The following is a 12,013-nucleotide window of genomic DNA, read 5'->3' as shown; positions in this document are numbered from 1 at the left end:
CGCCTTCCGCATGTCAAAAAAGACAGCAACCAGGTGCTGACGGCGGGCAAAGGCCGTACGGATGGCCGACTCCAAGCTCACCAGATTGTCGGTGGCGGAGCGGCCTTTACGGAACCCACCCTGAGGCGGAGCCAGAAAGCCCCGACACTCCAGTACCCAATTCAAGCGCCGGCTCACCATCCGTTCAAGCAACTTGCAAAGAACGTTGGTGAGGCTAATGGGACGGTAGCTGTCCACCTCCAGAGGGTTCTTTCCAGGTTTCAAAACGGGGATGACAATGCCGTCCCGCCATTGCGACGGAAACTCCCCCTCGACCCAAAGACGGTTGTAAAGATCGAGGAGGCGCCGCTGGCAGTCCACTGAAAGGTGTTTCAGCATCTGACAGTGGATGCCATCTGGCCCAGGAGCGGTATCAGGGCAAGCGGCTAGGGCACTGCGAATTTCCCACTCACTGAATAGAGCATTGTAAGATTCTGGGTGGTGGGTGCGAAACGAAAGGCTCCGATGTTCCAGCCGCTCTTTAATGGAGCGGAAAGCCGGTGGGTAATTGGAAGAAGCGGAACTAAGAGCAAAATGCTCTGCCAAGCTGTTGGGAATTTCGCCGGAATCTGTACACACTGCTCCATTCAGTGAGAGCGCAGGGACACTGACAGGGGTCCGATAGCCATAGAGGCGTCGGATCTTGGCCCAGACCTGCGATGGAGAGACATGGAGGCCAATGGTGGACACATACCGCTCCCAGCACTCCTGCTTGCTTTGGCGGATAAGGCGGCAGGCCCGCGCACGCACCCGTTTGAAGGTGATGCGGTGTTCAATGCAGGGATGTCGCTTGTGACGCTGTAGTGCCCGCCGGCGATCTTTAATCGCTGCAGCGATCTCAGGCGACCACCAAGGCACAGTTCGCCGCCGAGGGGACCCAGAGGAACGGGGAATGGCAGACTCGGCGGCAGTAGCGATGCCGGTGGTGACCGATTGAACCACCGCATCAATGTCATCATTAGAGAGAGGCTCAATAGCGGCAGTGGAGGAGAACAAGTCCCAGTCAGCCTTATTCATAGCCCATCTGCTAGGGCGCCCAGAAGAGTGACGCTGTGGTAGTGACAAAGATCGGAAAGTGGTCACTACCACACAGGTCGTCATGCACACTCCATTGGACAGACGGTAAGAGGCTAGGGCTACAGATTGAAAGGTCAATGGCGGAGTATGTGCCATGCGCCTCACTGAAGTGTGTGAAGGCACCATCATTTAAAATCGAGAGATCGAGCTGCGACAATAAATGCTAAACGGTGGCGCCTCGACCTGTTGCCACTGACCCACCCCACAGAGGGTTATGGGCGTTGAAGTCGCCCAATAGCAAGAAAGGTGGCGGCAATTGGGCTATCAGCGCAGCCAGGACATGCTGCGAGACATCACCATCTGGTGGAAGGTAAAGACTGCAGACGGTAACAGCCTGTGGCGTCCACACCCGAACAGCGACAGCCTCTAAAGGTGTTTGGAGAGGGACAGACTCGCTGTGCAGAGTGTGAAGGACATAGAGGCAGACGCCACCAGACACCCTTTCATATGCTGCCTGGTTCTTATAACAACCCCGATAGCCATGGAGGGCGGGGGTACGCATTGCTGGAAACCAAGTTTCCTGAAGAGCAATGCAGAAGAAAGGGTGAAGGCTGATAAGTTGGCGGAGCTCAGCTAGATGGTGGAAGAAACTGCTGCAGTTCCACTGGAGGATGGTATTGTCAATTGCGGAGAAAGGCGTGGCGTGACGGGACTGGGAAGGCTGATTACGCCGCTGGGTCACCTGCCGCCTCCGATGGAGCACCCGTGCAAGTGCTATCCATTGCGTCTGAGGGATCGGCGAGATCGAGGTCCTCAGCGGACGCAAGGATCTCCACCTCATCCTCAGATGCAGAGCTTTTAGGTAGTGGTGGAGTAGGTGCCACCGCAGGTGTCTTGGACTTACGGGTCTTCAAAGTAGTTTTCTCTCGCTGTTCCTTTGGTTGCCGTTGGTGAGAGGGCTTATTGGAGTCAGTCTCTGGGACCGAAGAGGATCGCGAAGCCCATCGACCAGCAACCTGTGGCTTCTCCAGCCACTGGTTGGTGTCTGCTGTGCCGCTGGTAGGAACCTGGGAAGGGAGTGACCCAAGGGATCCCTTCCGAGCGAGAGAAGCCGAAGAAGACTTACGCTTCTCCGGCTTAGAAGTGGGGACTGGTGTCCCCGATGGTTTAGTGGGTGCTGCTCCCGAGGTAGATGGTGTGGGAGCAACAGCGAGAGAAGGGGCCCCCATTGTCAAGGGGGCAGGTGAGGTCCTCTGACTCTTGAGAGCTGACTGTATACCTTGCAGCTAAAGGAGCAGGAGCAGGAGTGACAGTGGAGGCATAAGATGACATCACGCGCACGGGATGTAGCCGTTCAAATTTCCACTTAGCCTCAGCGTAAGTCAGTCGGTCCAGGGTCTTATATTCCATGATCTTGCGTTCTTTCTGTAAGATACTGCAGTCCGGCGAGCAAGGGGAATGAGGCTCTCCACAGTTGACACAGATGGGAGGCGGAGCACGTGGAGTATCGGGATGAGTTGGGCGTCCACAATCTCGACATGTGAGGCTAGAAGTACAGCGAGAGGACATGTGACCGAACTTCCAGCACTTAAAGCACCGCATCGGGGGAGGAATATAGGGTTTGACGTCACATCGGTAGACCATCACCTTGACCTTCTCTGGTAATGTATCACCTTCGAAGGCCAAGATGAAGGCACCGGTAGCTACCTGATTGTCCCTCGGACCCCGATGAACACGCCGGACGAAATGTACACCTCGTCGCTCTAAGTTGGCGCGCAGCTCGTCATCGGACTGTAAAAGGAGATCGCGGTGAAAAATAATTCCCTGGACCATATTTAAGCTTTTATGGGGGATGATAGTAACAGAAACATCCCCCAACTTCGTACAAGTGAGCAAGGCTCGTGACTGGGCAGAGGATGCCGTTTTTATTAAGACTGACCCTGACCGCATCTTGGACAAGCCCTCCACCTTCCCGAACTTGTCCTCTAAATGTTCGACAAAGAACTGAGGCTTCACAGACACGAACGATTCCCCGTCAGCTCTGGTACAGACGAGATACCGGGTCGAATACCTGTCGCTCTCATTCATAGCCTTTCGTTCCTCCCATGGTGTGGCGAGGGAGGGGAACGATTTGGGGTCATAAACGATACCTTTAAAATGGGCCCTCGAACGCTTAGAGACTACTGGTGGCTGGCCACCAGCAAGAGAAGATGTGCCACGCTTCATTGCGTGTCATCCACCCTGATGCCACCTACTCCGACCAAGGGCCCTCCCCACGGGCGCCACCCAGCCACAGCAAAGGCCACCTGGCAGGATGGCCATTGCCGGGAGTCCCGATGCCCCAGGGAGATGGGTATCTACTCCTTGGCATATGTGGGGAGTTAACGGAGCAGGTATCAGTAGAGCGATCCCTGTGTTGTCAGGGGGCTAGAACCAACAGGGTACATGGCGGCCCCACCACAACGGACTGGCTACCGTGCTGGATGTTAGGTGACATGTGGTCCATGGTCGCTGTCAGTGCAGAAAATGGCCCTGCACATTGATTGGCAGAAAGTGCACGCAGGAGCGATCCATGCCCAAGAGATGTAGAGCGGCCAGGACTGCAACGCAATGACGAATAAGCTGGCGAAAGTTCTCAACGCAAGATGGACACAATGCACCAAGTAAGGCGCCCTTCCCCAATCAGCTCGCTCTTCGGAAAAATTTTGAGATATGGAGGTCAAACCCCATAGGGGACCAGCACATTAAGGCCAAAATGTTTGAGACTCCTTTTAGTCGCCTCTTACGACAGGCAGGAATACCGCGGGCCTATTCTTACCCCCGAACCCGCAGGGGGTGCATTATCAAGCACATCTGCAATGTCGTGTACTACATATCATGCTCTTGCAATGGCATGTACTACATATCATTCTCCTAACATTCTTTTATGTCACATACATAAAACCTAAATACAGCCTACAATGAAAAATGTATTTTTTTTGTTAAACACTTGAGAGGCTGTGGATCCTCACGGAAGCAAAAGCTTAGTCCAAAAATGGTGTCACGACAGGATCTGCTATGAACAAGCCAAAAAACTTTCCAAAACGAGTCTGCACACAAGAAAATGTGTCATCAGTTCACCAGAGAATGCTTCAAAGTCCTCCCAAATCAACCAGACGCCTGTCACAAGAAACCAGCATATCACATCAATCTTGCGGGCGAATACTCCACAGGGACTTGCACATGCATCCCTACGAAGTGTCTGCTGTTCATGCATTAAAACTAATAGATGCTCCTCAGCATCCCGAGTTTTCAGTGGTTCACTGAGATAACTATGAATGGCCGAGACACAGATCTTTTTCTTATGTCTGATGAAGCCTGGTTTCACCAGAGTGGTTAAATCATTCACAGGTTCCGTGCAGAGAAGAATCAGCGTACCTTCCAAGAAATACCACTGGATGATCAGAAATTGGGATTTGGTGTGCAGTGTCCGCATGATTTGTGGCAGCATTAATGGGGGAGAGAGAGACCTACACAGTTGCACCCAATAGGATGGAGCAACTGTTCAAACAGCTGGCCGAACCTTCGAGCACATATACAAAATCTTCACACCTACAGAGTTGTTAGCAGAGGTCAGTCTGGTCATGGTCTTAGGGGGCCACCCAGATCACTTAATCTGTCCATGGGCAATTACTTTGTGTGGGGAGCCATCAAGTCTAAGGTGTATCTTAACAACCCTCATCTTCAAGACCTGCAGCACAACAGTTCGGATGAGACTGCAGCAATTACAGCAGTCCAACTTCAATCTGCCTTCAGCAACTTGCTGACCAGGCCCTGGTCACTTTCAGCATCTGCTATAATCAGGTTAGTATTGTATTTCCTTTCCTCTGACATGTTTTTTTGTACCCTGGAACTATGTTCTCCAGGCCACTTTTTTATATATATATATATATATATATATATATATATATATATATATATATATATATATATATATATATATATATATATATATATATACTACATCGGCACACTCAACGTGAACACACTGATGAAGACAGGAAAGATGAAACAACTGACAGACACTCTCGAAAAATTTCAAATCAAAATATGTGCACTGCAAGAAACACGATTCACAGACGAAGACCATTTCAACACGGAGAATTTCAGAATATACAAAGGAAAACCATCGAGACAACTGAAAAACCTAAGGCTTTTTGGCACAGGATTTGCAGTACACAGGTCCATCACGGACAGCATAATCGACTTTTTGTCACCAAACGAAAGAATCAGCACCATCACAGTGAAATCAGCCAATAAATCCTACACAATAATCAACGCACATGCACCGACTAATGACTACAACAGGAAAAACCCGGATGAAATTGATGACTTCTGGACGACAATGGAAGAAACTATCAGAAAAATTCCTGCACATAGAGTCAAAATAATACTGGGAGACTTCAACGCCAAACTCGGAAAAGAAAAGATATACAGACATATCACAGGAAAACATACTCCACACAAGGACACCAACAAAAACGGAAAACATCTGATAGACTTTTGCGAAAGCCACGACCTCGCCATTATGTCAACAAAATTCAAGAAACCAACACGAAAACTTACCACATGGAAATTCCCCAGCGGAAAGCAAGAACTACAAATCGACCACGCAATAGTGCAGAAAGACTCACAAAAAGAAATTTAGAACATAGACACCTGTAAAGGCTACTTCGACTCAGACCACCACCTACTACAGATCAGGATTCGTCTTTTGCCCAAGAAAAAGCTCCAGAAGAACAAAATTGTTAGACCAGATCCAGAATACGTTAGTTTAAACCAGACACAAATATTACACAAAATTAAAATGGAGAAAACGACAGACTGGACACAACTTTCACGAAGAATCCGAGAGGCCATGAAACTAGCACAAGCACCACGAACACGGAAACACCGTTGGTGGACCCACACATGTGATCAAGCTATTGACCAACGAATCAGTGCATGGAAAAAATTTAGTAGCCATAAATCCCAAGAGAATTGGATGAACTTCTTGAAAACACAGAAGCAATCAAGCAAAATCATTCGCAGTGAAAAACGACAGTATGACAAACGGCGACTGACAGAGATCGAATCGGACTTCATGAAGAACAATACAAGAAACTTCTACAGAACGTTCAGAGAAAATATGACTGGATATTAACCACCCAACTTGTGCTTCAGAAGACCGGATGGAACCCTAGAAACCAATACCAAAAACAATTGTGACATTCTGGCAAAGTACTTTGAAAAACTGCTCAACACGGGCCCCCCCATGGAAGAAATGATGACAGAAACGAGCACATACAATCCAGATAGTGAACCTCCAACTCTAGAAGAAGTTAAAGAAATAATAAAGTCACTCAAGAATCGTAGAGCACCAGGAGAAGATGGCATCATCGCGGAAATCTGGAAGTTGCAAGACCCAGAACTCACCAAAGACATCCACAGGATCTTGGAAGACATCTGGAAGACCATGAAAATTCCTGGCGACTGGAAAACTGCCCTGATACACCCACTACACAAAAAAGGTGACAAGACTGACCCGAACAACTACAGAGGAATATCCCTACTACCGGCCACATACAAGATCCTCTCTAAAGCTTTACTGAACAGACTAGAATGCCAAACCGACCACTTGATTGGGGAATACCAAGCAGGCTTCCGTAAAGGGCGGTCTTGTGCGGAACAAATTTGGAACCTGAAAATGATTTTACAACACAAACAGAACCTGATCATTACCTTTGTTGACTTCAAAAAGGCGTACGACTCTATCGACCGGAAAACTCTCTTCAAAATTCTAGCAGAATACAAAGTAGACAACAAAACACGGGCTATCATAGAGCAAACTTTAACCAACACGACCTCCAAAGTAAAGTTCTGTGGGGAACTATCAGAGCCCTTTGAAATTCGCACAGGTGTCCGATAAGGCGATGGCCTCTCACCTCTCCTTTTCAATCTGGTGTTAGATAAGGTCATAAAAGAATGGGAAACATCACAACAGGGGATAACCTTAGGAAACCTACAGATTAAATGCCTGGCTTTTGCAGACGATTTGGCGATTGTCACGAAAGGTATAAAGGAAACAAAAGACACTATTGAAAAACTGCACGAAATCGCTTCCAAAACTGGACTACAGATCTCTTACGAAAAGAGACAGTTTATGAGCACAAAGAAACTCTCATCTCTGAATACAAAGTATGGCACGATTTACAAAACGGCAAACTTCAAATACCTCGGTGAAACACTACAAATGAGTGGACATAACAGAGACTCAAACGAAGAAAGAAAGACTAAACTGGACAAGGCATACAAAGTAGTGTGGAATCATTACAACAAGAAGTCTATCTCACAAAAAGCCAAATTACGCCATTACGACACGGTGATGCTCCCCGAGGCACTATATGCAGCAGAGACCACACTAATCCTAGGGCATACACGTATCAGACAATTAGAAAAAGTAGAACGGAAAATACTTAGGAAAATATTTGGCGCAACTAACACCAATGGAATATGGATCAAGAAACCTACAGAGGAACTGTACAAACATACGGAGACAATCACAGAAAAGATTAGAAAATGCAGACTACAATTCTATGGACACCTATACAGAATGCCATCACACAGGCTGACCAAACAGATCTTTGACTGGGTAACCACTAGAAACAACAAATGGGTGGCAGAGGTAGAAAACGACCTGAACCAGCTCAACATAACAGCAGACACAATAAACGACAGAATAAAGTTCAGAAACATCATTAAGAAAAGTAAACTACATGAGATACAATGCGACAAACGAACAGGCATAAAATGGACCGAAGAGTGCAAGCAAGATCACAGCCAGAAGATGAAAGAAATATGGGCAACCAAAAAGGCAATCAAGATGAAGCCGAAGACACAAAGCCAACAAGAAGCATGGACAGAGGACCGGAAACAGAAACACAGCGAGCGAATGAGGGAAGTTTGGGCAGCAAGGAAGGCAGCAAAAGGAACTGGCCATGTAGTTTAGTCCAAATGCGCTCTTTAAGGGCAAAACACCAATAATAATAATAATAATATATGTATAAGAATGTTGCCAGATAGCACTCATCGTCATTACATGGTCTTGGCACCTGGTGTGATTGTATGAGATGCCACTGAGTGCCCAACACCGTCACTTATGGTTTGTATAACCAATAATTTGGAAAGCAACTCTATCTTAAAATCCTCTGTGATAATATCTTTCAAAAACTAATTCAAAATTGAATGTTGCCTGTGCTGTCCAGACCTATCTTGATACAACTGGTGTTCAGCTGTTCCCATAATGATCTCCAAATCTCTCAGCCAATGTGCACATCTGGTCATGGCTTATGGAGAGATTGCCATGGTCACCTCAAGTGAACTCAGGTATAGACTTGAAACAGGAAGGTATGACGTGCCCCCTATCAGTCAACCAAGTTCAGTTTGACTCACTGCCTAGTCAGATACTGGTACTGCTGCTAGATGTGGCAACTCTGTAAAAAACTTTTTGCGTTCTGTGTACCATCAAATGACTTACAAATGTAATATGCACTATTCTTATTCCTATGAAGTAAAATAAGTAACTTTCACTATTTCTATCCTTACTGGCAGTTTTAAAGGCCATCAGTTCGTTTATTCCTACATGAGTTTAACAGTTGACAAACTTGTGCACTTCGAAAGTAATCAGATGCATCATTATCAACGTATTGTAGGAACACTTCCTCCACAGTTCTGCTTGTAGATGATACGTCTGAGTTGATCAAGATTCAGAGAGAGAGAGAGAGAGAGAGAGAGAGAGAGAGAGAGAGAGAGAGAGAGAATAATAATAAAAAAAAATCATCCCGACTCCTTGATCAGTACCCTCAGTATCTTAGAAACTTGGTTTCAGCTAAATGGATTGAGTCTAAATATATCTAAGACTCACATGGCGCAATTCAAAATCAAATACTCAAAAGTGTGAGCAGACTAAGATTATTCACAACAAACAAGATGTAGAAGAAGTTGACTCAGTCAGATGCTTAGGGTTAAATGTAAGTAAGAACTTGAGGTAGTATGCACACACTGAGTACCTAGCAAATAAACTGAATAGCTTTGCATTTGCAATGCAAATATTATCAACTGCCACTGATAAGGACCCACTAAAAGTAGCATACACAAGCTGCTTTGAATGTTATTAAGAATACCAGAGCTGAATTATCTGTTGGACTCTTCTGTTCACTCGCATGATACAAGAAACAAACAAAACTTTATGCTTCCCAACCACCACCTCAAACTGTACACACCGGGACTTCAATTCATGAGAATGAAAATTTATAATAAATTAATAGTAAACAAGTTAATGCAGATGAATTTAAGTCCACTTAAAAGAAAGCTATATGAGGCACTGACACTGAAATATTACTCTGTGGATGATTTCATGTAGGACGAACTGGAAATTTGAGCTGAATATGACAGATTAAATATCCCCCAAAAAATTTCTTTTTGGTGTTGTATTATTTTTTATTAGTGTAACAAATCGCTGTGAATGTATCATAAATTTTTGACGTGTATGCAAACCAACACATTGCAAATGTACATCATGAGATGAATAAACCACAAATTCCATTGTTATACAAAGAATTTACAGTGGTACAGAATGACGTACTACACAGCAGTATAAAATTCTTTGTGTTAGTGCTAAACAACTTTACAGGTTTACACAACACAATGCAACACACTATATATAAACACTCAGACAGCAAAGACTTTTATGCATCCCTTTTGAATACTTCTGTTTTATGAGTTTGAATTCTTAAATAATCTTTAACTGTTGACATTTTTACACTTTTTTCATCTGTATATTGTTCAAATTTCACATTGTTATTCTCTTCAACTACTTTCTTAATTTAATTGCACTGCCCCTGTAAACCTTCCATGTTTAAAACATGGTTTCTTTGTAGAATGAGATTTTCACTCTGCAGCGGAGTGTGGGCTGATATGAAACTTCCTGGCAGATTAAAACTGTGTGCCGGACCGAGACCCGAACTCGGGACCTTTGCCTTTCCTAAGCCATGTCTCCGCAATATCCTTTCTTTCAAGAGTGCTAGTTCTGCAAGGTTCGCAGGAGAGCTTCTGTTAAGTTTGGAAGGTAGGAGACGAGGTACTGACAGAAGTAAAGCTGTGAGGACGGGGCTTGAGTCGTGCTTGGGTAGCTCAGTTGGTAGAGCAATTGCCTGCGAAAGGCAAAGGTCCCGAGTTCGAGGTTCAGTCCAGCACACAGTTTTAATCTGCCACAAAGTTTCTTTGGGTTACATTTTTCTATAAAATTTGTATCTTGATTCATTCCAAATCCTAGAGTCATGCACATAAAAATCAATAAATGGAATATGTATGTAAATAAATAAATAAATAAATACTTTGTACAAAATGTCTTTTGTCACTGTGGATAATACACCTTCTTTCCTTGGACTTAAGTAGTGCCCATGGTGCATCACTCATTTCTAGTGTAAACAGCCCAGTCAAATGATACAAGCAATCTAGAGTGACCACTATGGTGCTACTGCATAGACAGATTTCTTTTTAATTTGGCAGTGACCTGACAGAAAATTGCGCCAATCCTAGGTCTTTTTGTTATCACAGATTCACAATTAGAAAAAGCAATCCAGAAAAAGTTTACCAAGTGCATTTATTGCTTTTTTTACCTATGTGTTTAATTTTTGTGGTGGTCTGGATGATTGCAATGATCACTTCTGTACATGGAAATCATTTTGACATTTGAAGGAGACAGAGAATGAGCACAATGAACCTTTGTGCAAATGAAATTTACTTAATGCTTTATCCACATTTTAGAACTTTTAACAACAATAACTACTTAAAAAACACCATACTAGCAATTTGTCTTGAAATACTTGCAACAATGATCATAACTGAGCAATTCCCGGAAGAGACAATAGATACGAGTACAAGTGAATTAATCTTGTGACTCCTTTCATAATAGCTAGCTGCTCTCAAAATAAGTTTAAAAACAAGATATTGCTAAAAACCTGCATTTTTTACTCACTTCAGCAATGCACCAGACAGTAACAGTACATAAGCAGAAGTGTAGTGATTTGTGATAAGAGTAATCACATTTTTTTAAATGTTTCTCAATTCTTGCAGGCCTAAATCTGTGCCTGTCATAGAAGAAATTGCCTCTTTGTTGAGGCATCTTAGATGGTGCACATAAATATAAATATAAATAATAATAATAATAATAATAACAGCAACAATGTTAAAAAAATTAAACAGGTGAATATTGTGCAGGAAGATACCCTGCTAACACACTATGTCCTAAATAACTGTAGTTTTAAATTTTTTTCTCAATGGGACATAAAATGATTGATAAGGTACTCTTCAGGAAGTCTGCAGTACTTGGAAGAAACAAAGGCAGAATGAATATGAAATGAAAACAACAAGCTGATGGAAAGAGACATAGGACATAAAATGCTATGAGATGGAGCTGAACAGAGTGAGAGGGTGGAGTAAGTGTGTGCACATACCAATTAAATCAAATTAAACTTTTTACACACTTAAAAATTATAAACAAGGAAAAAATTTTAAAGCGGCTCACCGCTTGGCTGCTGGGAGATAAAACTCCTGCGGCCTCTTGCGTAGAACCAATGTCTAGCTGCCACGACAAAATTGAAACAAATATTCTCTGATGAGTACAATATTATACTGAAGCAAGAAATTAACTTAAGAATAGTAACACAAAAAATATCACGAATTTAGCTAAATAATGGGAAATTCTTAAAAAGGTAATTAGTAAAATAAACTAGTCTTCGTTCATTATCTATAAGACCTTTCAATATTAACTATACAACAACTAGTCAATTTTAGTATGGTAAGCTTCACTAAGTTATGAGTCTGTTTATCCCTAATGGGATTAATTCAATATCATGAGCTAACAGATATGCGAGGG

The 12,013-nt window shown here is 43.9% G+C and overlaps 1 protein-coding gene across 4 annotated transcripts in view; it reads right to left on the bottom strand.

The window, feature by feature from the left end:
- LOC126412362 (ADP-ribosylation factor GTPase-activating protein 2) overlaps window positions 1–12,013 on the bottom strand; it is an 82,757-nt gene that overhangs the window by 46,029 nt on the left and 24,715 nt on the right. For 2 of the 4 annotated variants that reach the window (XM_050081924.1, XM_050081926.1), the window contains one exon: window positions 11,663–11,719. The exons of the other annotated variants lie outside the window; for them this stretch is intronic. In XM_050081924.1, coding sequence (XP_049937881.1) covers window positions 11,663–11,719 — 57 coding nt within the window. The remainder of the gene's footprint in view (window positions 1–11,662; window positions 11,720–12,013) is intronic. 4 annotated transcript variants of the gene reach the window in all.

This window comes from Schistocerca serialis, chromosome 7 (genome assembly GCF_023864345.2).
Source record: "Schistocerca serialis cubense isolate TAMUIC-IGC-003099 chromosome 7, iqSchSeri2.2, whole genome shotgun sequence".
Classification (NCBI taxonomy): Eukaryota; Metazoa; Arthropoda; class Insecta; order Orthoptera; family Acrididae; genus Schistocerca; species Schistocerca serialis.
The sequence above is the reverse complement of the archived record's forward strand: the minus strand, read 5'-3'. Positions and strand labels throughout refer to the sequence as shown.